At 51.6% G+C, this 27,215-nt stretch overlaps 1 protein-coding gene across 5 annotated transcripts in view; it reads right to left on the reverse strand.

Annotated features, from left to right (window-relative positions):
* Nucleotides 1-27,215, reverse strand: part of CTIF (cap binding complex dependent translation initiation factor) — a 308,542-nt gene that overhangs the window by 154,019 nt on the left and 127,308 nt on the right. For all 5 annotated transcript variants that reach the window (XM_040632532.1, XM_040632531.1, XM_008691789.2 and 2 more), the window contains 3 exons: nucleotides 23,486-23,559; nucleotides 22,109-22,213; nucleotides 16,572-16,647 (listed from right to left, as the gene is read on the reverse strand). In XM_040632532.1, the coding sequence (XP_040488466.1) occupies nucleotides 16,572-16,647; nucleotides 22,109-22,213; nucleotides 23,486-23,559 (255 nt within the window). The remainder of the gene's footprint in view (nucleotides 1-16,571; nucleotides 16,648-22,108; nucleotides 22,214-23,485; nucleotides 23,560-27,215) is intronic.

Genomic DNA, 27,215 nt, shown 5'->3' on the forward strand with positions numbered 1-27,215 from the left:
CCCTCTTTCCCTAATGACTTAAATCCAACCAACTGGACTTCTGACTCACACAGTAGATTGACTATATGCACTTATTTCAAAATTTCCTCTCTAATTAATAAAAAAAAAAAAAGGGCTGTAAACCTACAAAAACACAGAGAATGAGAAAAGAGATATCCACCAAGTTCAAGTTAGGGAAGACAGAAAGTGAGTGGAGTGGTGGGTAACTCAGCAGAGGGGACCACGGGCAAGAAACGGACCAAACCCCCAGGGAGCTCAGAGCCTGGAGGAACCAGGGACCGCAAAAGGCAGAAGAGTCTGGATACGGACTCCCCCAGTGTCTTTCCCCATCCCACACAGCCATGCAATATCCTTCCATCCCCACCTCCAGGCAAGAGATTTTATTTTCTAAAGAAGCTCTGATCTGGGGACTCAGAAAAAGGGCGAGAGAAATGGATCAAAAGACAGGGGATTCCATCGCAGTGAGCACACCTAGCACCCAGATCTGGGTTTCTAAAAACTGTCCACTAAGAAGTAACTGTGTTCCATGGATAATGGATCCCAGGGCTGGGCAGAGAAAATACCCAATAAACCCGGAACCACTTTTTGTGCCAGCAAGTGAGGAAGTATTCATAGAATAATCATTCAGGGCATTTCTGAAATGCACAGAAGTGATCTGAGGGGCTCCCGTTTGTCAAATCTGCAACCGTTAGACATCAAATAGTCATGGATTCTAACCAGTAGAAATGTAAAAATCTATAAGACATGCAAATAAATAAACAAATAAGAGAAAGGAATGATCTTCCTTACAGTAGAAAGTCAACTAAAATACATAGATGGAATTAGAAAAGTCACCATTTGCCAACAACCATGATGCTATTTCAGGCAAGAATGATCAATGAATGCTAAAGCGAGTGGGTAAAAGTATTATCAGAAACAGTATATTGACACTGTCTCAAATATCTCCCTGCAAGATGGTTCTTTTATTTTTTTATTTTTTTTATTTGACAGAGAGAGAGACAGCCAGCGAGAGAGGGAACACAAGCAGGGGGAGTGGGAGAGGAAGAAGCAGGCTCATAGCGGAGGAGCCTGATGTGGGGCTCGATCCCAGAACACCGGGATCACGCCCTGAGCCGAAGGCAGACGCTTAACTGCTGTGCCACCCAGGCGCCCCTGCAAGATGGTTCTTAATTAAAAAGGGGAACATAGTGGTCCACGTCACAGTCACCAAATCAACATCTTGTGCCTCCTGATATCCTGCCTGAGGATACCATGCCCCTTCTGTGGCATTCCTTTCAAAAACACATATATTTAATCACGAGGAGACATCAAACAAACCCAACTCGATGGACAGTCTACAAAATAACCCATCTGTCCTCTCCAAAAAAATGTCAAGATCACGAAAGACAGCAAGATAGAGGAGCCTAATGAGACATGACAATAAAAAGCCCAGTGTGACTTTCTCCTGAGTCCTCAATCTGAAAACACAATCAAACAACCTTTTCTTTAGCTAGGCGATTAGCGGACAACTGGCAAAAGGGAAACAAGGTCTGTAGATTATGTAATAGGATTCTATCCATGTTGACTTCCTGATTTTGATCCTGAAACTCTGATTATGTAAGAGAATTGCCCCCGTTTTTAGGAAAACACATGGAGGTATTTAGGGGTAAAGTGACACCATGTCCACAACTTGTTCTTCAAACCATCAAGACGAAAATAAGAAAATTCTGTAGAGAGAGTGATAAAGCACATGGGTAAGGAGGGGTACAGGGCTGGGCCCAGACGGTGGGACAGGCTTCACTCCGACTTCACAGGAAGCGGGATGATGAGGTTCAGAGGTGGGGCATGTTCTCCTGTCCCCGGGTCAGGGCTCTGGCCTCCTCAGCCCCTCTGCTCCAAAAGTTAGAACACTGAACCTCAGAGAGAAAGGCCGGGGCTATTTTCCGGACACGATCTCAACATTTGGCCTTCCCATAGTCTGTTTGGCTAGGCCTGCAATCACAGTACTGTTATTATTTATAGTCTATTTAATAGCAACTTTTGATTACTCCCTTTGTAGGCAGAAGTTAGTGTTTGTTGTTTTATCCCTAAGCCAGCTTCCTTCTGCCACCAAGAATGCGTCAGGGTCACTGCCTGCAGCCTACAGAGTCTCTGAGCTCAGGGACAAGCTCCCTTCAACACCCAACACAACCCTCCACCCAACACACCGGGCCGGCAAATCTGTTCCACATACAGCAACGGGATCCGAAGAAAAGAGACAGAATGATTAGCCCAGGGCTTTCTATTCATCTCTGAACACCCAAGCTGCCCCCACATCTTCCCCCCCAGGTGGTGGCTTTGGCCCTGTGCAAGTGCAAGTCCCTGGGGCTCTCCTGAGGTTTCCACCTTTCATAGGTGGGAGGGTAAGGAGCCCCCCTAACCTGCAGGGGCTCACTTGGGACTGTCGGGGCCAATGGGTCGTCCATATGGGGTATGGCCAGTGACAGGAGGAGGTGCTGAAGTCTGGGGCACTGGGCCGATCTTGAATCACTCAACCCTCTGCAAATCCATATCCTTGATTGTCCAAGAGGGCAAGATTCTTTGTCCTTCATTGGAGCAAAATAATGATAAAGAACAAATAAACAACCAAAGATTTTGGCAGCAAATAGAAGGGGATGGGTGATGTCAATTACTCATGAAACGATGAAGAAATTACGAAGACAGACAACAAATCTGTACTATAAATATTAAACTTGCTAGGAGACCAGATCTCAACTGTTCCCAACACCAGAAGAAGTGATAACTCCGTTGATGCCAGGGAGGTGGGGTTAGCCGCGCAATGTAAATGGCAACACACACATAGAAAATCAATATGTCACACACCTTAAACTCACGCAGTGTTGTATGTCAAATATATCTCGATTAAAAAAAGAAAGAAAGAAAAAAGAGCGAGAAAAGAAGAAATAATTAAGAGCCAACTGCCTGCAAGTAGGTCCCAAGACACTGGTTCTCAACATACAGATCGCTGGGCCCCGCCCCCAGAGTTTCTGGTTCAGTGAAAGAGAAGAGAGTCCCAAGAATTTGCCTCTAGCACGTTCCCAGGTGAGACAACGCTGCTAGTCTGAAGACCCCACTTGGAGAACCACTGTCCTAAAGGCTGCAAAGGCAAATGAGCTGTTTTCAGCTTTTAGGATCTGGAGTGTGTGTTGCAGGGGGACGTGTGGGAGACACACGTGCTTACCAATGACATGGAGGGGCAGCCCTTCTATAGGTCTATCCTAAGTGCTAGAGAAGCCCAGGTGACTCAACAAGGAAATGCTTATCAGGGAGGGGTGCACAGAGGAGGTGACCTTCAGGCAGAGTCTTTGAAGAACAGGGATAGGGCAGGCAGGCAAATGCAGCAGGAAGGACATTTAAAGCAGGGGGACCAGTGCTGCTGGATCAGGGGACTATGAGTTAGTCCCAAGGCTAAAGTATAAGTTGGGGAGCGACAGGAGAGAAGCCTGGAAGGCCGGCAGATACCAGGCGGCGGAAAGGGAAGTCTGGGGTTTTCCCATAGGCCTCGGGAATCAATGAAGAATTTTTAAGCAGGGCAATAAGAAGTTGGGTAAAACCTTTACCTTTCTGGGTCTCACTTTCCTTATCTGCATAATGGGGTGATGCGCAGAAGGTCTAAGTAGGCCTTTGCAGCCCTGACATGCTGCGATTCAATGGGGACGGGGGCAGGGAGTGGGGCCACCCAGCTAGTGACCTCAGCCCGCTAGCAGCCCCTTGCAAATCGACAGCCACTCACACATGCTTGGTCTGTCTGTCCATCTGCTGCCCCCAGAACCCTGGCCCAGCCTGGGAAGTGGAGCCAGATGACTGGCGGTGTCACCCACATTGCTAATCTCTCCTGGGCAAGTCCTCCCTCCCCCAGGCTGTGCAGAGCCGAGCAGCCTGGGATTGTGTAGCGGTTCACAATGGAAGGAAGAGGGTGTAGGAGGGAGGTCCCCGGGCTGACCCTGGTATTGTTCTTGGGCCAGAAGAAAGCTTCCTCCTGCCTGGCCATTGCAATGCTAGAAATGACGACGTCCAGCCAGTGAGAGTCAGCGCGTCCTGGGGGGGCCGCCTGCCGTCGGGTGGCCTGGGAGCTGGGGCCCATTCACAAACGCCTGCTGGAGAGCACGTAGCCCTGTCCGCCCCCACCCCCTCTGCCTGTGGCCTCTGACTACTCCCAGTGAGAAGCTGGGGTAAACGAAAATAACTGGGCTTCTCCGCCCCCAAGCTCGCCGCCGCCAGGAAGGGGAACGCGACCAGAAATGGCACACTAGCTAATAAAGGAATAATGGATGCTTGACACCCTTAGCAACACCTTCCTCTTCCTCTAGCCTCAGCCGCTCCTCGCACGGGCCAAGGACAGAGGAGGAAAGGTGCTGGACCAGAATGCGGCCTGGTTTAACTAGGACTGGCTCAAGTCACCAAGGCAGCACTCAGATGGCTGGGGGGGTTAAGCCAGCCCTAGAATGGTCGGTCGTGCTGCAGGTGGGGTGATGTCGTTCGTCTTGTGCTCTGGGGCCTCTCCTGGTGGGACCACTGCATCCCCGCTGGGTGGGTGGGTGGGTGGGTGTGTGGAGGAGGGTGGGCCTGTCTCTGAGCATTGGTAGCCAGGGCCCCCATAGCTTAGGGCCTACTCACAGCTCTGGTCGCTCTGCTGGCCTCCTCATCCCAAGCCCACATCATTCCCGAGCAGCGCTGGGTGGGGCAGCCCCGGTTCTTTGTGAGGTGGCCTGGGCCCAGCCGTGGCCATGGTGGAGGCCGCGCTTAGTCTGGCCTTGCTTGGGCCTGGCACCCTCGCCCCCAGGTGCTCCCTCCCACCTGACTGATCAAGCCCACAGGCACTCAGCAAAGGATTCTGGACGTGGTCTGGGCCCCAAAGCAGGGCATGGACAAGATGACTTCTTTAATGGGGGCAAGTCCTGTTTTTAAGGGACACTGGCCTGTCTCTATAATAAAGTCACAAAACTTCCTTTCCTGGCCACTGAGGGAGGATGTGTATGGTCCTAGGAATTCTCTATGGGTCCCAGGAAGAGAACATAAGGATTGGTCGGGCCCTAGCCCTGGGCTTCCTAAATCCTCCTTTCATCATGCATTTTGTTGCTCGAGAGCATTTGACTAAATCCCTTTTGGTCAAGTCCCAAGGCCTCAAGGATCTGCACCAAAGGCTCTCTCTACTTACAGAAATATCCCTTCCAGACTCCTGGACACCCCCATTCTCCACGGCCTCTACTGCTCCTGAACCACTACTTGCTTACTTCTACAGCCCCGAATGCAAGACCTTTTCTTTCCTCCCTAGAGTACCTCCCTGCCCCGCCCCCAGTCCAGTTTGAGGTCTGCCTCCTCCAGGAAGCACAAACACAAGGAGAGGTAGGAAACAACTGGAGAACGTCACGACTGGCCTAGAATCAAGTCCTCAAACGTCCACGAACTCTCCAAGGCCTGGGGTGCTCTGTTTCATTGAGGACAGTTCCACAAAGGAGGGAAAGTGTGAATGCGGCCATGAAAGAAGGGGGAGATCTGTGCCGGGGTGGGGGGGCGGTAAGGACACAGCAGGTGTGAGGAGTGGGGTGGGCATGGCTGGTGAAGCCCTGCTCTTGTCTCAAGCCTGACTCCTACACAGGCAGACGGTTGCTCTCCGAGACCTCGGTCTTTGAAGGAGCTGGGGAAGCTCAACACAACCTCCACCCCTGCATTCCCCAAATCACAGAAAGGCCCCACGGATGCTTCCCAAGCATGTTTCTTGCCTGTTAAGCACGGTGTTCTGTCCTTGCTTCTAGTTATCACCGTACTACTTAGTAAGGTCATTTCATGCACAGTAGAATTTTTCAGTTTAAAAAGAGCTGTCATTATATAACCTGGTTTGTATTATGACCCTCAGGATAGCTTTGCAATGTAAGTCAAACAGGCATATGATCCCATTTTATCGCTGGAGAAGTGGAAGCTAGAAGAGAACGATTTTGGGTGAACTTCACAATGTTCTGTGTGTGGAACTGAAGGGTTCTCGGACGATAGAAGGTGAATGAAACTCAGGATTTTTGCCGGCTTTTTTTAACACTTAAAAAAAAATTCTCAGGGTTCTTTTTCTCTGTATATTCTAGGTCAGTGTTTGACAAACTTTTTCTGTAAAGGACCAGACAGTAAATATTTTAGGCTCTGCAGGTTGTAGGGCCCCATTGTAACTACTCAGCTCTGCCTTGTAGCACAAACGTAGCCACAGTGAGCAAACAGCTGGGCAGACCGTGTGCCAATAAAACTTTATTTGCAGAAACAGGATGGAGGGCTGGACTTAGCCTGTGGCCAGTTTGCCACCCCCGTCGAAGACCCTAGCTGTGTTCGGATCATCAAAGCTATTGGGTGAGGGAGACAGTTGTCCCCTGGGCCCAGTAGAGCCAGAAAGCACTTGCTACCTGTTGTCCCAGCTCCTTGAGACTGCGTGGGAACCGACTCCAGACTTGGCCGTAGCCTATTCCCTAGGAACTTCCCTAGCTGTCACCAACAAAAGTCTTCATCCCCAAAGTGGTGACTTCTTGTAAAAAGACTCACAAACAACAAAAATAAAAATAGGCTTGCCTCACAGAGCACGTTTGCCCCATTCCCAATGGGCCTTGCTACCTGGCGGCCTCAGACAGGAAACCATGGAATGAAGAACTCCTGGTATCCTCCTTTATTGTATGGGGCACCTATTTTTGTCCTGAGGGAGGAAGCATTGGAGGGAGTGGGGGGAGGTGGCCAGAGAGGCAGAGGGAGGGGGTTTCTAGGTAAGCATTCCTCCTTAATAGCTGATGTGGGACCCTGGGGCAGCAGGGATTGTGGGGGAGGGCATCAGAAACTGATTTTTTTTTTTTAAAGTAAAAACCATATCTCTTCCTCTTTCAAGGGTGTCAGTGGGGCTCCTCTCTCTCTTTCCATTTTTAGTGCCTTCAGCAGGAGAGGAAAAAAAAAGATATCCATTTTCTTGTTCTTGCTTATTAAGGAAATGACATTCACCCTTAACTTGCTGTACGTGACTACGGTCACCTATAACATAGAAAACGGTCTTCCAGCACCTCTTCCTCCTCGTCGACATTCCTTACAAAGGGGTGCCAGAGGAGTTGGGCTGCCTGAATCCAATTTCCATTCCCCCATGTATAAGCCATGTGACCTGGGGCAAAGTATTTAATCTCAGTTCTCTCATTTGCGTTAATATCTCTCATGGCGATAACAGTAGTACCTCTACTCTACGGGCCGTTACATGAACTCAGAAAGGATGGGATGCAGGCCCCAGTTCAGACAGTGCTCAAGCCCCCGGGAAGGGGGCCCAGGCTCTGAACTGGGATGCTGGGGGTGAGTCCCTCTGGGACAGGAGCAAGTCAGGGCTCATTCAGTCATTCACCGAATATTTCGTGAGCACGTGTATGTGCCCGTGTGAAGCCCATTCCAGTGAGAATGAAGACCATGAAATACATAAAGCCAATGAGGGATGAATGCAATGGGGAAGAATAAAGGGGGGGCGCAAAGTGTTCAAAAGGCCTACTGAGAAGGTGACATCTGACCAGAGCCATTCCCCAGGGACGATGCGAGCATAAGCAAGATAAGAAAGAGGAAGCATGGGAAGAAACAGCACAGCTTCTGTGGCACGGAAAGCACTCGGCAGGCGTTTGCAGTGTCACTACGGGTGCAGAACAGCGGTTGGACGCTCTTTGAAGGAACAGTGGGGAATCCCATGTCCCCGTCCGTTGGAAAGGAAACCGGCTCCTGCATTCTAACGCAGTCCATCATGGCTAAGACAGTGCGTGTCCCCAGAAAGGTGCTCAGTCAATACCGGTGGACCTGGTGAATGAAGTCAGACAGTACCTCTGGTGAGACCAAGAGGGGAGACGAAGTAGTGCTTGTGCCTGGGGAAGATGACAGGCCTGGGGGGTCCAGGTGGGGCTTGGTTTTCACATGACTGTTCCTCAGCATCTTGGGTTATTTTAATAACCCTTATGCCTGTGAGTTAGCATATCCTAGAAGTTTCCAGAAGTCTTAGCAACAGAGCTGGCATAGCTCTAGGGAACAATAAAGTCACTCCTTCCCATCTGGATGGCTGGGAACTGGGCTACAGCAGCTTCAATCCAGTGGGGCGGTCCAGGCCCACCAACCCTGTTTCCAAACGGCAACAGCGCCACCTGCTGGACGAACAAGGCTGCTCTTGCATGGGCCACCGTTTTTATTCTTCCAGGCACCCAGTGGAGGGGTGGGGGGTTGCCCTGGTCATCATTCAGGAGAGCAGTGATTTTCATTCTGAAAGCTCATTTGTCCCTCAGAGATGCTCATCCTGTCCTGATTTGGGGCCAAGCCCGGGGATGGGGTGCTCAGCTCCACGCCTCACTGTTCCCTGCTTTAGGGGTCTGTCCCCTCTGTGCGTCCCGTGTGAAGAGATGGCCATGGACACTCTCATGAGGTCTGAACTCCCACTCCACCTTCCCTGGCTCTGCTGGGCCCCTCAGTGGAGAGCAGCTCGGGAGCACGCATGAGGCCTGAAATCCCGCCTGAAGCAGTAACGTTGGCCGACCGCACGATGGTGGGTTACACAGTATCTACTACCAAACTAGGTCAGTCACCAGAGGATCAAAGCAAGGGACCTGACCAGGTCACGGCGAGCTCATCATTAACTGCAGGCAGCCACAGAATTTAGTTTCAAAATTTCCTCACAGGAAGGCAGGAAGGGGATCAGTTGGGTTATGCAGTTCCTCTCGTCAGACAAAAGGCAGGGATCTCACGTTTGTCTGACAGAAGTCAAGAAAAACGACCGAAATCTGTGCTTATAGAAGCTTTGGGCAAGACGCAGGATAATTCAAGAACAAGGTCTCTCCACTGGGGTTTCGTACAAGACACAGAAGCCTCGGAGGCCGCGTGGGGAACAGGGAGGCAGCCTCTCCGCAGGGCCCTGAGGCCGTGTGGGCCTCTGCGCTCTGGAACCTGAGGGGACGCAGGGGAGAAGCTGCTCAGTGAGTGCCCACACCTCAGGGGGAAGGAGCCGTGGGGTGGTCTGGGCAGGGCTCTCGGGCTTCTGCAGAACCTATTCCCTCGCCTCCACATGAACTCAGTCAGGTTTAACTCGGCCTGGATTATGGCGCTCCATCCTTGCCCTCATACAGCCGGCCAGCAGAGCCTGTTCTTCCAAGGGCAGAAGCCAGTGCTCTGGAAGGCCCTGGGCTCCACACCAGTGGGCTCCTTCCCTGCAGACCCAGGTCAAGCCTGGTGTGGGGAAGGCTGCCTGCACCCCTCACTCCATGGGAAGGCAGCCTCCTTGTCCATGCAGCTGCTAGAGGCTTAAGGGCTATGCCTTCCTAGGAGCAGCTATGTGTTCCTGGGGAGGACCCCCGGAGGGATGTCAGGCCCTGGCACAGCGGGGCACATTTTGGTCAGACAGGTACGTCCCCAACACCTCTCTGTGACCACCTCCGTTCCCACCTCATCCTGTCCCTTGTTCTGGCCAGCAAGGGCCTGAGCATTGGCCTGGGTCATTTTTTTTTACATTTTGCCAGTTGAGCACCAATAAGGAGGCCAGGACACCTTTGGCTGCTGGGGACAACGGACATGTGACTGCAAACACCAGCCTGAGGAGCCTCCCAAGCAGTGCGCTGGTGGCCTCTAGTGGGAGCAGATCACGGTGCAGCCAGCGTCCCTGCGTCACCTCTGCACCAGGCTCTGCTGAGCTGGGGCCACATTGCGGCAGTTAACAAGCCATGAGGACTACAGTGACCACATCACCACCAACGTGGCGGTCCAGCTAATGCCAGTCCACCTTCACGCAGCTCCCCACAGAGAGGCCCGAAATGCAGGTGGGACCCCTAGGACTCCATTCTCGGTCCAACTGTGTGGGTCTCAGCTTCGGCCCTGCTCTCTGGCTTCACTGCCTGGAACCATGACCGATGATCCCCCAAGTCCATGTCACCGTGCTCAGAGCCTCTAGCTGCCCTCCCCCCATCAGCAGTGTGGGGGAACAAGGCTAGCCTGAGCTCCCTGGAGGCTGCCAAGTGCTTGTGGATGTTAAGACATGGCTGCTGGCTATCACCCACGCCCTCGGCTGCCACTATAGGCAGGCAGAGCTTGGGGACGGTCAATATCATCAGCATCAGCCCTTATTAACCAACTAAATGCCTTTTATGGGTAAAAAACTATACCCGGAAGACATGGGCACCTGTCTGCCCTGTTCCCGGGCCCTGGGTGCTTCCAGGGACTTGGCCCCAGCGGTCCCAGCAATAGGGGTCCCCGAAGAGCCCTCTGTGGAAATACAACCTGGCAGAGCCATTGGGGATAGGGGTCCTCAGCTTTGACTGGAGGGGAGTTTGGCCAGGTACCCAGGTGACGGCATCTGACCTGACTGAGGCACTCCTACCTAGGACCACTCACTGTGACATGCATCCCATGTGCAACTCCCAGTGAGCGATAAGCCAGAGCTCCCTGGAAATCCATAATAGTCTTTAAGTCTGGGGGCCACTGGGGTCAATGCTCCATACTCAGCCATTCATTCAAGTCCCGAAGAACAGNGGGGGGGGGAGCGGGGGGCTGGGGCAAACCACAAAGGCTCTTAGATGCTAAGGAGCCTGGACATGGAGGGAAGGGGTCAGGGATGGTGCCCCGGGCCTCTATGGGATGGGGAGGTGCTGGAGAGACAGAGTGGGCTGCAGCTCTAATGCTTCTCTTCTTCTGGGATAGAAGAAATGGCGGGCAGGTGGGCAATGAGCTTCAGGCCAATCTCTCCCTTCATCCTGTTTTCTTTCTTGCCTCCCAGTAGGGAAGGGGAGGCAATACAGCAGTCCCTTCTCACCCACGGGGACACGTTCCAAGACCCCAGTGGATGCCTTTTAAAGCCATGAAACCTCACATAGTGCTGAACCATACACACACACACACACACACACGCACACACACACACACACATACACACACACACACACAATTTTCCTGGACACACATACTATGATAAAGTTTAATTTATAAATCAGACACTGTAAGAGCTTAACAACAATAAGAGAGAACAACTATACCGTAATTAAAGTTACGTAGATGTGGTCTCTCTCTCAAAATCTCACTGCACTGTACTTACCCTTCTTGTGATGATGTGAGGTGATAACATGCCTGCGTGAGGAGAGGAAGTGAGGTGAACGACGCGGGCCCTGTGACGTCGTATTAGGCTATCACTGACTTTCATCTGCTCCTGCACCTCAGTTGACCTCAGGTAACTGAGACCAAGGAAAAAACTTCAGATGCGGTTAACGACTGACGTTAACCACTAACCTGCAGATGAGGTTAGCTAGCTGTGGTTAACTAGTGTAGGTTTCTTTCTACTCAAACTCTGACTTTGGTTGAAGCCCGCTCATCTCTGCTCGGGCCCAAGACTCTGTGGGGCTGGGGGTCCCCAGGCTATGGGTGGGCTTTCTCTCCCCTTCAGTGGTCTTCAGCTGGGTGCACAGTGTCTCCTTAGTGTATCTGGAAATACTTCTGGTGGTCACCATGGCTGCTCACCCCTCCCCAGTGACCAGCGTTCCGTGGCTGAGGCCGGGAACACCGAATATCCTACTTTGCATCAGACACTTTCATCCAGTTAAGATTTGTCCCAACCCAAACGCCAATGGCTAGGCTGGCTGACCCTGAGGACCCAAAGCTGGACCATTCAGCCAGCCAGCCCTGCCTGGGAGGGGCTCTGAAGTATGATAGGAAAACTCGGGAAAATCATTCCAATGTGCTCTCGTAGGGCCTCAAATTCTACCACCACAGCTCTGCTTTGGGATCAGGAAGCCTGTCAGCCTCGCTCTAAGGGTACCCACATGAAGTACGAACGCCCAAGAAGAGGTACCATGAGCATTATCAGCTAAAACACGAGTATTTCAACTCACTGATAATTTTGATAACATTGCAGAATGTCCTGTGATGCTTTAAAAAATACAGAGTCCCAGGTATGATTCAGTGGGTGTGGTCACCAGCCCCAATAACCCCTGCTTCCTGACAGTCACTCCTTTCCACGGTCCCTTCTGCACTGTACCAGGGCTGGTGTGTTTGCCATCAACATATGGCATGTGGTAGAGTGATAGCATGTCACTTCTGAGATTATGTTATAAAAGATCGGGACCTCTATGTTGGATTCTCTCTCTCTCTCTCTCAAATCACTCGCTTTGGAGGAAGTCTGCCCCCATGTTGTGAGGACACTCAAGCAGTTTATGAAGAGGCCCATATGGCCAGGAACTGAGGCCTTCTGCCAACAACCAAGGTGGAACTGAGGGAGCCGTGATGGAAGGAGGCCCTCCAGCCTCACTCAAGCCTTCGGATGGCTGCCGCTCTGGCCATCAGCCTGACTACAACTTCAGGAGAGACCCCCTGAGCCAGAACCCCCAGCCAAGCTGTCCCAGATTCCTGGCCCTCTGAATGTAGGTATGATGGTAAACGTCTGTTTTTTAAGCTGCTACACGTTGAACTATTTCTTATGCGGCAGGAGATAATTCATGCAGTGGGTCCAGGGTAAGACCAGAAAGCTGGAGATTTAAAAGCTTCCCAGGCAGATCTGATGTGCAGCCAAGGTCCAGTACCGTGGGTTTAGGGACCTATCTGCCGAGCGTTTTCTGGGGGCAAAGCTGACTCCAAGTGGCATGTGTGGTGTGAGTATCAAAGCCCTTACTGCTCTATGGACCCACATGGCACAAGGAGATGGTGGGTGGGACCTCCACTACCAGAAGCCCCTAAGAGCTTATGTGTCACACGTGGCCCCAGAGAACCAGGAGCGCCTGCTGGTTTATTGTTCCCTGGAACAAAGAGAGAAAATGTGGAATATGGAACGTGAGGGGGGGGCCTTGGCCTGATGATTTTCACCATTTGTTTAGTAGTAGAACCATTTCTTCAAATGAAATAATTCACAGTAGACTGGTTTAGAGACACCAGCAGAGCAGTTCTGGGTGCGCCCAAGTAGGGATCCTGCTTCTCCAGCCTCCCCACTCCCCACCCCTAGTAGCTCTCCCAAGGCACCTCTCAAAAACCCAAGGGCTTCACAGTTTGTGATCTAGTCCAACTGAGTCATTTTACTGATGAGTAAACTGAGGCCCATGGAGGGGAGGTCACACAGCACTTCTGGGGCAGAAGTCTACAGCTCGATTCTCCTGACTTCTAGTGCAATCTTTCTGCACTGCCTGGGAGGTCACTTAGGAAAAGTGCACGGGGTGGGGTACAGGGAACTGCTCCCTCTCCCACCTCCTAACCAGGCTATGGGAGTCCACCATCAGTGGGAGGGAGCACCTGCTACACACCAGGCATTGTTCTCAATGCTTCACCTGAACTCGGTACTCAATCTTTGCCAACACTCCTATGAAGTAGAGACTGCTATTATCTTCATTGTACACAGGAGGAAACTGAGGCAGAGTATGGATAAGTAATTAGCCCAATTCCTTGCTTAGTCAGTGGCAGGGCCAGGATTCCATAAAGTCCATGTCTGGGGTCCAAACACCAAAGCCCTTAACCCCTGAGCTCTGCTGCCTCCCTCCTAGCCAGGGGCCCAGCTCTTCCTACCCATTGAGCAGAAATGAAAGGCCTTCCACTCTGCTCTGCTCCCCAGGGAGCTAGGAGACAGGCACAAAATAGGAGAAGGAGGTCATATCTGTTACCTTGCTGTCCCAGGCTTCTGGCTCAAAGGCCACCAAATGGTCAACACCTCACCTAGGGCAGGGGGCATCTGGATCCCCACCGGCATCTGTGTTTCTCAATGACTTTTTCTATCAACAGTGAATGCTGTAGGCATTTAGGAATGGAACAATCAAATAGTAATTTCTGCATACTCTATCCTTTGATCTTTTGCACCAAAGCTAGCTTTACCTTAGTGGTGATAATTTAATACAGACCCAGCCCAGAGGATGTTTCATGCACTGATACTCCACGCCTTTGACCTACACACCATGGCTGAGGATCCTTTTTTCTCTCAAACTTATAGGAAAGTTGTAAGGACAGTACAAAGAACTTCCCTGTGCTTCTCACTCAGATTCCCTGACTGTTGAACTCACCATTTGCTCTTCATGCCACCTGTGTATCTACGTAGCCATTATTTTTTCTTTTTCTAAACATTTGAGGACAGGCTGCAGACAGGAAGCCCCATATCCCTCAAATAATCTAGTGTGTATTTCTCAAAAACAAGGACACTTGCCTATAGAACCGTCATATAGCCCTTCAACTCAAGACACTGACATCCAGGTACCACTACTGCTCCCTACACAGACCCCATTCACATTTGCCAACTGTCCGTTAAAGTCTTCTGGCCCAGGATCTTGGCAAAGAACACATGGCATTCAGTCTGCCTCTTTAGGCCCCTCTGACCAGGAAAATTCCTTGGTCTTTTCCTGTCTTTCACATGCAAGCCATTTTAGGGATGGTCCTTTATTGGTTTCCTTATGACCAGACTCAGGCTGTGCTTTCTTAGCAGGAAACCCCCCAGAAATGATGTTGGGTTTTCTCCGTGCAGCACACCGAACAGCACATGGTGGTTACCCATCTTGTTGCTAATGATGTTAACCTCACTCATGTGGTCAAAGTAGACTCTGGCAGGTTTCTCCACCATACGGTCACACATTTCCCTTTGTAATGAGGTGAGGCCTATGTGTGCCCCAGTCTGGTGCCTGGAGGTGAATTTCCAGTCTTCAACACAGGAAGAGTAGTCTACACAGAGCCAAGTGGTCTCAACGAGTTATGGGGACAGAGTTCAAAATTCAGGGAGTGTGAGGCAACTAGAATTTGCAAGGCAGAGCACCGGAGAAGAGAAATCCAGAACTCTGCAGACCCTTGAGTCTTTGTCTGAGTACTAATTTGTGCATGTGTGTGTGGAAACTTCCAGAGCCAGTAGAGAGCTTCCCGAAAGGAACAGACAGAACAATCCCCTAAGATTACACAGGGCTAGAAATAGTCTGTGTTCCTAGTGGATGAGGTAGAAACGCTTCCACTGGGAAACAATCTCAGAAGGGTATTGACTCAGTAGTGGAGCAAGATGTATCCTAAAGGCCTTCCACCTAACAAGGCTTTAAAAGCAAGCCTTGAAAAGCCCGAACTCTTTGGAAGTAACTTCACTATGTTCCAGAACAATGTCCCAAATATTTAAATGAATACCAACAAAAATCCAGCACCGAACGATGTAAAATTTCTAATACCTGACATCTAATCTAAAATCACCAGGCACACACAGAAAACTATGACCTATGTCCATAAGAAAAATCAATGAATAGAAACAGACACTGAAATGACATGGATGACAGAATTAGTAGAGGAGAACCTTAAAATAGTTATTATAAATATATTCCTTCTGCTCAAGAAGATTGGGGAAAGCATGGGCATGAAGAAGAGAGAAACAGAAGAGAGAGAAAAAAGATCCAAACTGAACTTCCAGACACGAACAATACAACATCTAAAATGAAAAATACATTGGACGGTATTAATGGTAGGTTAGGCTTTGCAAGAAAAGACCAGTAAACCTGAAGATAGCAACAGAAACTATCCAAAATGAAGCACACAGAGAAGAAAGACTTAAAAAAAAAAAAAACATAAGCAAGAATTTGGTGAGCCATGGAAAATATGAAGAGGCACAGCAGACATATAATTGGAATCCCAGCAGTGGGAGGAGATAGTGGCCGAAATTTTTCCAAATTTGATGAAAGCTGTAAACTTACAGATCCAAGAAACCCAATAAACACGAAGTGGAAGAAACAAAGAAAAACCAGCTCAAGGCACATCCTCTTCAGATTGCTGAGACCTTGACTGGACATTCGATCGTCTCTCATTAATGGCCCAAGGCATGAACACTGAACCCACAAAATGGGACAAGCACAAAGGCAACAGGAAGAGAATGGGTGCAGGTGAAGTGGCATGAGATTCAGGAGAGAAGGAAAGGGTGACGTGGTGAGTGTGGTGGCAGGTCACCAGCAGGGCAGGCCCAGTCACCTACCTCACTCTGCTGTGGCAGGCCCCAGCCCCATGCCCGGATGCAGATTCCTACTATTTCTGCCCAAAGACCAGCATCAGAAGCATCTAGAGACTCTCAGAAGCATCTAGAGACTCAGATTTGCTGGCTCTTTGCTGAGTGGATCCTATTGTCCCAGAGCCTGGCTCAGTTCAGGGAAAGGAGCCCAATCGATGACAAAATCAGCAAGCACAGCGGACACCTGGAAGCTGGCAGACAACTCCACTTTTCAAAAGCCTAAAAATAGCCCTGACCCCATTGGACATCCCAGCAGCCCCACCAGTCCCACTGGAACACACTGCAGGACGCCTCACCTGCAGACATTTCAGGTCAAGGGACAAACAATTTCCAAGTGCACTGAGTTGCCAGAGTATGGCCCCATTTCATCTCTGGGGCATGTCAAGCCCACGACCGATGCCTACAGCATAGCCAAGGGTGTGCTGCCGCACACATCACCACGGAACACCCTGGACCTCAGCAGGCACCCACCCCTGCCCACCTGCCACTTCAGAACATCCAGGCCCACTCTGCCGGAGCAAGGGGCCAAAGGAGCATGTAGGTTCTGCCCAGGCTGAGGATCAGGACCTGGCTGGGGGTGGGGGTTGGAGACTGCTCGTGCACCTACCTGCCAGGCCGGGAGAACCTTCTCGATGTCATTCAGGTTGATGCCATCCCCATCTTCTAGCTTCCCTTTCCCACACCTGGAGCAGAAAAGACAAAAGGCATTGAAAAGTTGGTATGTTCATGCACCCTATCCCGGCAAGCAGGAAGAGCAGACGCCTGGCCCTGCCTCCCCAAGGCCGGCAGGATCAGTCTGTCCCACCCAGAGGAAATAGCTCTGGAGAAGCATGACTTCCTTCCCCAGGCCTGGCAACACAGGCCCTGCCTCGGGAACGAAGGACTTTGTGCAGGTGGGCGTACGGGGACCAGTCCAGGAGCAGGGAGCACTAATGTGACATCCAACCCCCACGGAGGTTAACAGAGGTACCAGAGCTCCCCTTGATCCTTCCAGGCAAAGACACTAAGCTGCTTGCTGATGAATGCCCCCAAACCTGTCACAGCTCCTGCAAAAGCCCATCGTCTCCCCCATTATGCCAAGGGGACACTGAATGGACAGAAAGACCAAGCAACTTTCTTGAGGTCACACAGGACTGCAACAGGGATTTCTCCTTCCTTAGCCTACCTCTGGGCCAGTCCAGCAAGCCCACTCAGACACTGATGCTTTGTCTTCATGACCTCCGTGGGCAGGCCTACCATCAGACCACAGATGCTGGCCTCGATTCGCTATCAAACACCCATGTCTTTCTTCTGCGTATTGAAGTTGCAGGCTCCGGGACCAGACTGCCAGGCTGGAACCCCAGCTGTGTCCCTTACTAACTGGGTGACCCTATGCAAGTCATTTAGCCCCGCTGGACCTCAGTTTCCCCATTTGTAAAATGGCGATCATTAGTAGTGTCTAACTAAGGTGACAGGAGGATTAAACTAGTTAATGTATCTAAGTGCTTAGAATCATGCCCAGCACGCACAAGCTCATTCGCATACACATACACCCCCATATATGCATCCATATTTACATACCATATTTAACGGGAACCATATTACTATGGCAAATATGGGTAATAACTACATCAAGTTATAATAAGATAAATAATATGGTAAATACATTATAACTACTAGGGCTACTACTCCTAGTACTAATACTGTTTACAACTATCTTACTACTATTCCTACTGTTACTGTTTTGCTACTATCTTACTGCTATTTCTGTGGCTGCTGCTGGGGGAGGAGGACCAGCACCGAGCCTAGACTCTGGAGCTGACCTCAGCCCACGTAAGTTACTCATTTCTCTGCGCCTCCTAGTTCCCCGCAATCTGTCGAAGTGAAGATAATAACGCGCTTGCCTCCCTAGGTTTGGGGGCTTTTAAATAATACGAAGCGAGCCCTTGGAATGGTGCCCAGGACGGATTAGTGACCACTGCTCTCATTGTTATTATTAGGGACCCAGGCATGGGGAGGGCTGCCCGGTGTGATGGTCGCAGCATTTTCCAGCTGCAGACTTAATGCAACTCTCAGATTTCAGAGCATTTATTTGGTCAGTATTTGCTGAGCATCTCTTGTGTTTCTGGCCCTGTCAAATTCCCTTGGAGTCATGGAAAATAAATCTGGTGTAGTTCCTGCCCTCCACAACTCACAGCTTTTGGGAAACAAATCCTAAACTCATCTGCCAGGGCGGTGAGCCTGACCACCAGTAGGGGGCAGCAGGCGATAAGCGTCATGAAAGCCTTACAGACAGGAACGCGGTGGCTGTGGATGCATATCCCAGCAAGGCTTGGGTGGAAGAGGGCAGGAGGACGCGATCTATGCCCCCGTTCAACAAGTGTTTCTGTGTGGGCTCCGGCTCGGGCTGGCCCCAGTGTAAACAGTGCATAGATTGGGCCTCTCAGGGCAACAGAGGGCAGCACGGGAACCGGGAACCGAGAGGAATGCTGCCCAGAATGTCCAGAGGCATCCAGAATGGTCTGGGGCAGAGGGAGGGAGGTGGGTCATGACGTGGCCAAGCAGAGAACTCGGGAGAATGTCCTGGGTAGAGGGCAGCAAGGCAACGGCCTGGAGCTAAGCCCAAGTACGTTGCCAGCTGGGATGTCAGCGTTCCTGTCAGCAGAGTGGGGCGGAGGTGGCGGGGTGGGTAAAGGGGTAAGAGGGCGCTAGAGGGCCGGGGAGGGAAGGACAGCTTAGGTGCTGGGAGGCGGAGCTGGGGTGGGAGGGGTGTAAGGAAGGTGTGAGGGGCATGAGGGAAAAGAGGAGAGTTCTTGCCCCCCGTCACCCCTATCCCAGCCTCCTGATGCCCTGGGCTACATGCAGATAAGGAGGTGAAGAAAGGTCTGGAAAAATCCAGCTACCTTTTAACTACAGGCTGGCTGGTGAAGGTACCAATGGCTTGCACCTCTATTTCATAGGCACCGTGGCACTGGGAGGAGAGGAGGATGAGGACCGTTGGCTGACTGGAATGGCTGACACCCTCTCCTCCAGGTCACGTGTGCTATCCCCCCCCCCCCACCTCTGGACTCCCAGCTGCCCCGAGCTCCAAGCACATGCTAGACACAGCTTAGCCCAGCACAGGCTCAGCCTTTCATCCTCACCTCGGCAGCCCCTGGGGGTGGCAGGGGACCCTATGCAGGGAGGGCTGCTGTCCCCCTAGACCTGTCCTGTTTGGGATTTGGAACTCCCTAGAGGGACCGCGGGTTCGGAGGGCAGAAGGTTGCTACAGACCAGCTGAGTCACTGCTGCCAACAGGGTTTCCAAGGCAACAGCCATCTCTGATTTCTGTCCCTCCATGGAAACATGGGCTGCGGGGAGCCTTGGCAACCAACCTTGGTACCCTGCTTCCAAGGGATGCTGCAGTGGCTGGGCACGTGGAGCCTGTCCCCAGTACTGCTGGACTCTAAAGGCAACACAGTTCCTGCATTACCCACAAGGTGGCTACTGGATGCTACACCCAGGATTCCCCAGGAGGGTCTCGCCTCTGCTCTATCCCCTTCTAATAGGGGGTCTCCATGTTGAAGGCCATCTCCCCTCTCTACCCAAGCAAAAAACCCTCTCAGGAGTTCTGATGGAACCCGCACAGGCAGGACGATGGAAAAATGAGCCGTGGTGAGAGGCTGGGGGTTCCCTGGGAGAATATGAGGCAAATGACGGATCTCTCCCCAGAAAAATTTACCCAAGCACATGATTTTGCATGAAATTTTAAGGGGGTTAAGCCGATTCACAAATACTCTGGTGTGGGCATTGGATGGCGTCAGAGGGCCTTAAATCACAGCTCTTCTACTTGGGCAAGGTACGTCTGCCTCTCTGAGCTGCATTTCTCTCATCTCTGAAATAGGGACAAGAGCATCTCCCTCCCCAGGCTGTTGCTCATGACACTGGTGAAACCAGGGCGGTCCGAGAGGGGGTGCCTGCTAGGGTGGGGTGGGGAGCAGGTGAGAGGCAGTTATGTTTAATATAAGCAATAATATCAGTTATGTTTAGATCTGCAGTGACAGGAGGCGAGAGTGGACAGGAAGGGATTGGAAGGAAAAGTAAAAGCCATCAGCATAATAAAAAAAAGAACAACCAGTGTTGGCAAAGATGTGGAAAAATCAGAAGCGCTGGGGATGCAAAATATTCAGCTTTGGTGAAAAATCATCTGGCAGTTCCTTAGAAACTTAAAACATGGTGTTACCATGTGTAGTACTGTGATTCATATAAGATATATTTGGTCTTTGTCCCCAGTCCTGGTACAGAACCCCTAAAATCCTTGGAATTTCTTAAGCCAAGACAGAGATAAAGGTGTCTTTTGTTGTTAATGAGGTGACTTTTGCAAAACTACCTAGGGAACCTAAGGGAGGGGGCTACTTGACAGGGCCCCAACTATGTGATGGGAGGGTTAGAACTTTCAGTCCTAACTCTGATGTCCAGGGAGGGGAGAGGGGCTGGAGGTGGAATCAATCGCCAATGACCAGTGATTTGATCAATCATGCCTGTGTAATGAAGCCTCCAAAAAAACCCAAAAGGAGAGGCTTTGGAGAGCTTCCGGGTGGAGAGCACAGGGCAATTCTGGGAGAAAGGCACTCTGGACAGGGCATGAGGCTCAGGACCTTTCCCCATCCCTCTCCTACGGATCTCTTCCATCCGGCTATTCCTGAGTTATATCCTTTTATATAAACCAGTCATCTAGTGAGTACAGTGTTACCCCAATTCCTGTGCCCCCCCCCAGCAGCAAATCAATAGAAGCCAGGGAGGGGGTCACGGGAGATCTGAAGCACAGAAGCTTGGCCTTTTGACTGGTGTCTGCAGTGGGGGGAAGAGACAATGTATAGGACTGAGCTCTCAACCTGTGGGGTCTGAGGCTTTTTTCCAGGTAGATGGTGTCAGAATCGAGCCAAATTGCAGGATGCTCAGCTGATATCAGAAAACGGCTCAGTGGTGTTGGGAAAAAAAACCACACACACATCAGAACTGGTGTCAGAATTGGACCACGTGACTCAGCAATTTCATCCCCAGGCACATACCCAAAAGAACTGAAAACGGGGACTGAAACAAATACTTGTACACGAACGCTCATCTCAGAATCATTCACAATAGCCAGAGCGTGGAAAGAGCCCAAGCGCCCATTGGCAGATGAATGGATAAACGCACAGGGATAGAACCATGTGACGGAATATTACGCAGCCACAGAAAGGAATGAGGCACTGAGAGATGCTACAATGTGGATGAACCTCAAAAAATTACGCTAAGTGAAAGAAGCCAGAGCCCAGACACCACATGTGATCCCATCTCTATAAATACCCAGAAGAGGTAAATTCACTGAAACAGAATGCACACGGCTGGTTGCCAGGTCTAAGAGGGGGCTGCGGAGTAACTGCTTGTGGATCTGATTCTATTCTGGGGTGTTGACAATGTTCGGGAACTACAGGGAGGTGGTCGCTACCCCGTATCAGGAAAATACGAAGCGAAACTAAATCGAACACTTTAAAATGGTTAAAGCATTGTTACGTGAATTCTAAGTTAATAACAATTATTTTTAAAAAGAAAGGGGAAAAAAACCCCATCTGTCTCATTCCCCTGTGTCAGTTACATTGCTGTCCTGAGGTCAGCCCAGGCCCGGACACGTCATTAAAAGACGGCAAGGCTGATTCATGAAAAAAGCAGAGGATGAGACAACCTGGTATAAAATCAAACACTCCACCAGTGGTTCTCCACGTGGGGTCCCGGGACCAGCAGCACCAGCAACCCCTGGGAACTTGTTAGGAATGCACATTCTCAGGCCCCACTCCAGAGCTCCTGCATCAGAGTTCAGGATGTTCTGGCTGTTTTGACAAGTCTCCCAGGGGTCCTGATCCAATGTGAAACCCACTGCCTTCAATGGCTGACAAGCAGAGCCGCGGTGGTCAGGAAGAGGAGAGGGCGGTGCGGATGGAGGGGGCTGGGCAGGGAAGGGTGAAGGGATTCTGGAGAGAGGCCAGTGAGTCTGCAGTTCTAGGCGGAGAGCCTCTCTGGACATCAGCCACCAGTGTGCCCCCAGTGCAGCAGAGATGATACCTGCCCAGGGAAAGGCCCCTCTCGACCCCAGGATGGCTGCAACCCCACCCACCCCATGTTTAAGAGCTGCTGGTCACCCCTTACCCTTCCCGGTCGATGTGTGGCAGGGGCTGCTTGGGCGTGTGTCTCAGCTTCCGGTGGAACTGGGTGAAGTCCAGCTTTTCGGGCTGCAGGTCCCAGGTGGCACCACTAGAGGACGAGAAAAGGTGAGGAAGTGAGGTAAGGGGGCGACCGCCCCGTTACTGATGGGGACCAGACAACTGGGCACAAGCCCGGCAGGGGGAGTCCTCACAAAGAGGTGGGCAGGACAGGGAGGGCATCCACCAGCCAAGGGCAGGGTCGACAGAGACCCCTCACTCAGAATGGAGCCCGTGGTGTCAGCTCTGCTCATAGACAACGGGGCAGGAGGCTGCTTGCGAAGCCCCCACCTCTCCTCAACCCCACGGCGCAATAATGCATTCCTATAAGACACAAGTGTCGGTCTGATGCCTACCCTACAGCGGTTCCCCTAAAACACTTCAGAGTTTGCTCTCACTCCTCCATTTGAGGAAGGCCAGAGAAAAAGGAGGCCAAAAACCTGAAGCTTCTGACAGCAGCTCAAAATGGCGGCAAGGCAGCTCTGAGGTAGATAAAGCAAGTCAGCACGGCAGGAGGCCGGGTGCTACCAGCCCCTGTCACAGGAGATGATGGTGCTTCCATTCTGGGCAAACCTGAGTCTGAGCCAGGGGTGTGCCTGGACCAGGCCCAGTGTGGGCCACCTCCAAGCCAGGGGCAGAGTGGAGCTAAAGGGCCATTGCCATCCATAGTCCAAAGCTATCACTCCCCAGAGGAGTGAACATATGGTAGGTACCTACTAGCAAAACTTTCAGGGGCACCATCCCCACATACTGAGGTAACCATGGCCGATACCTGTTCTTCCAACCTGGTCCACTCGGAACCTTCTAAGATCTGAACCACTGACAACACTTTCTCTAGACCTCCCGGCAGCCATCGCCCCCAACACTTATGATCCTAGGTTGGGGGCAGTGTTCGTAGCCATAGCCATCTGTCCCTGGCTCTAACATAGGCTGCCTGGTATCTGCCCCGTGCCATTCTCCTTTGCCCTTCAACCACCAGTCCACCCTCTGCCTTTCTCCCTCTTCCCTGTGGCTGGACTGTTAGCATCTATCTTCTCTTTCCCCTCAACCCTCTCTCAGCCTCCTCTTCCTTCTCTTTCTCCCCTTCCCTTGGATGTTCTCCCCTCATTTTCCTTCCTTTGATCTCCTTCTCTCTCTCTCTCTGACCTCCTTCCTCAGCAATCTCATCCTTTCTGCTTCACCCCCTCTGTTTCTCTCCACTTCTTGATCAGTGAACACTCAACATTTACTTAACTTCCAAAGACCCTGCGGGGCTTCTATAAGGACAAGAAGCTGGGGTCCCAGCCAGAGGCATACGCCACAGACAAGAGGAAGAAGAGCTCACCTGAAGGAATCAAAGGTGTTGGCAGCCCAGATATCCGTGCCCAGCATGTCCAGAGAATTGTCTTTGCTGCCATTCTGGAAGAGAGGGGGGAGGAGAAGGGTGGCATTATTTCCTAGGTCAGGACACAGAACGAGTGGGCAAAGGCCCATTCCCAGAGAGGGCTGCAGAGGCCTTCCCTCTCCCCCCTCATTGGTCATTCTAGGCAGCCTGCAGGCTGGAGAGAGCCACTGGAGTGAGCATCCTGGCTGGTGCACCCAGTAAGAGTCACAAGGACCCCTGGCGTCCCCCCAGGCACAGGCCCTCCCTTCGATGACATCTGACAACTGTGTGGTCAGGTATAGACATTCCCTGGGTCTCTGCTGCCCCCAAACCATGGCTCTCTCCTCAAATCTGCCACACTTGCCAGCTCGACAGCAGTGGCTTCTTCCCGGTCACAGAAGCTGTGCAAAGCCAGACACAGTGGCAGGTCTGTGTTGAGGGGCTGACTTCCTCTAGAGTTAAGCCCCCACTTCCCAAGCCCCCATGGACCAAGGCTTCACCAGTCATTACATTCTCTAGGTCAACCCGCTCCACTCTTTGTCCTTTAATGTTCCCTACATGATCCATCCCATAGACAGAAAGCACTTTATTCCATCCAGTTTCTATAATTTGGCTTCTCTGCCCCTCGACTGACGATCTCCCCAAGTTCTCCGGCACCTTGCCTTCACTCCTGATGTCATCCATTCCTTGTTACCCCTACAGTCCACTTTCATCATCACACTCTTTAAAAGCAAGACTTCCACCTCCAGTACACCTGGGCGTGTGCAGGCTTCCTGACCCAGAAGTCACACGCACGTACAAACACAAACGAACTGTGCACAGATGCTCACCAACAGTACGAAGCACAGGGGTGCGGGCAGCGCTACTCAAAATACATCCACAGCAGAGCCCACCGAAATGCTTACCAGCACGACCAGACACATACACGGTGGCATATTCACCTACTGGAATACTACACAGCAGGGAAAGGGAACAAATTACAACAACATACAACAGCATAAGTAAATCCCCCAACACACAAAGTAAAACAAAAGAACCCAGACAAAAAAGTACCAACTCTATGACTCAATTTATATAAAGTTCAAGAACAGGCAAACTAATCTGTGGAGAGGGAATTCAGATAGTACGTGGAAGGGGGCCCCACGGGGGTCCTGGGGGCTGGTAATGTTCTGTTTCTTCATCTGGGTGCTGGTTACATAAACATGTTCAGCTTGCGAAAACCCACAGAACTGTATGCACGTGATATGTGCACTATGGTCCATGTGCGTCAGGAACGCCCAGTTAGATTCCTGGTAGTAACCCCTGACTTTATGACTGATCTCTCCCCAGACCTGGATGTCTCAGGTCTACTAGTTCCTACACTGGACGATCTTCTTTGGAGACCTTTCCATGGCCAGACACTGAAGACACGGGAGTGGAGAAGTCACAGGCCCTGCCTACAAAGAATGGTATGTGATGACACACATGTGATAAATAATTACAAGACAGTGTGATATGTACCGATTCAAGGGGCCACAGTAGCACAGGCAACTTTCCTGGGGACTCCCCCTGAGCAGGGGATGCAAGTTTTCATGGGGGTCAGGCAAGCAGAGGGAAAAGCAGGGACAGGGTCATCCTGGCAAAGGTGACGGCGTGTGGAACAACAGGGTGTTCTGGGTAATTTTAGGGCCTCTACGGAGCACAGCAGCCTGGAGAGTGTCTAGGGGCCCCAAGCGGGTGAGTTGGTGGTCTCTAAAAGGACCCACTCTGTCCTGGCCAGGACTTACTAGGGGCCCCACAAGAGCTCCTCAGTATTTGTTGGGGTTGCATTGTGGGCCCCCTCCAATTCATAGGTTGAAGTTCTAACCCCCACTACCTCAGAATGTGACTCTATTTGGGAATAGGATGGTTGCAGATGGAATTTGTTAAGATGAGATCATACGGGTGGGCCCTAATGCAATATGACTGGTCTCATTGTAAAAAGAGGAAATTTGGACACAGAGACAGACACGCACAGAGGAGGACGCCATGGGGAAATCGGAGTCACCCTGCCACAAGCCAAGGAACCACTAGGAGCTGGGAGAGAGGCCTGGACTGGATCCTTTCTTGGTGCCTTCACAGAGATCATGGCTCTGCCAACACCCTGATGTCAGATTTCTGGACTCCAGAATGGTGGGATGACAATACCTTTCACTAGGTTGACCCATATTGGGTTCAGAAATGTAAAATGAAGCAGCCCTAGCAAACTAATATGGCGGTCCACCATCCATCCCTCTACAAACTCCCTTTTCAGTCATGCCCCTTCCTCCCGCAGTCAGCAGTCGCCCTTGCCCCAACCCAGTGACCTTCTCCTGTCGTCACAGCCACACCAAGCACCTGAGGGCCAGGGTCTCCCAAATCCTACAAACACAGCAGCCTGGGCAGACAAGCCCAGACCCAGGCCGGCTCGGGCTGGTTTCTGACTCCCCACATCTAGCTCCCCAGGAGCCAGCCCGTGAAAAGTCCCACCTGCTATTGTCCCTGCTGGCCACTCCCCTGCAGACCACAGCCAGCATCATCCCAGAGCCGGGCAAACAAAGCCCCCGTGGACTGAACCCGAAGCAGGCTCAGTGACACCACCCCTGCCTCTCCCAGCAACTGGAGACACCCGCACCTTGACAGAGAGGGCCCACGATTTGGGGGTTTGGTTTTGTTTTTGGTTCCCCTCATTTTCTTCACGTTGGTCAGAGCTGGTGAGCACGCTGTCCTCCCCTCCTGCTTCGTACTCAGCATGCCCGACTAACCAGCCCCTCACGTGGAAACCAGCCCAGTTTCCAGGGAGAGCAAGCAGTTTGCAGGCGCATTTCAGGCTTTCAGCAATCGGAAGGAAAGGGAACACGCTGGCCGGTGGCAAGGTTGAGGCGCCCAGCCTCCCAGCAGAGGGGCCCAAGAGCTCAGCCCCTCACAGACACCAGCAGGAGACAGTGAGGGGGTGTGGGGAAAAGGGAGGGCAGTAAATGGGGGGGGGGATGCTAAGGGAACAAAGGGGAGTGGTGCATGACCTCAGACCTCACCAATAAAGTGGGGACCGGCCCCTCCCTGTGGCACCACCAGCCAGAAGCCCTAAGTTCTAAGTGGCAAAACTTCCTCCTTCCCCCGTGCCCTGAGAACTCTTTCTCCTCCCACCGTGCCACCATGCTCTCGTGACTCAACCACATTTACTCAGGGCCATAAGCCTCTCCATATGGTGCCAGACGGCGCCCTGTGCACCTGCGTGCTTCCTACCCACACCTGTCCCGTCCCAGGTTCCCGTAACCCCTTTCATTGCTGACAGTGTCCTCCCAACCCCATCCTGCTTCTCTTCTGCCCCTCTCCTTCAAAGCCTGCCTCCTCCAGGAAGCTCATCTGACCTCCCAAACCACAGTCACCTTGCTCTGTCCTGAACTTACCAACCACGCAGGTGACGTGTGGCAGCATAGCCCACCCGTGGCAGTTCTCACTCCATCTGCTTCTAGCGATCCCTCTCCCACACTAGATCAGAGAGCCTGGCTGGCAGGCACCTCCCTGGTCCCCCAGGGCTCTTTGCTCACTGCCTAAGAAGTGTCTGCTGAACTGATTTTCACTTCGATAAACTTCTACTGTCTTCCTCAAGCTTGTGTTTTCCTCTTGCCACAATGACCTTGCCTTGTGACCTTGGCGAAGTCTGGACTTGAGATTCTTTGTAGTTCAGTAG

Source organism: Ursus maritimus, unplaced genomic scaffold (genome assembly GCF_017311325.1).
Source record: "Ursus maritimus isolate PB19 unplaced genomic scaffold, ASM1731132v1 scaffold_18, whole genome shotgun sequence".
NCBI lineage: Eukaryota > Metazoa > Chordata > Mammalia > Carnivora > Ursidae > Ursus > Ursus maritimus.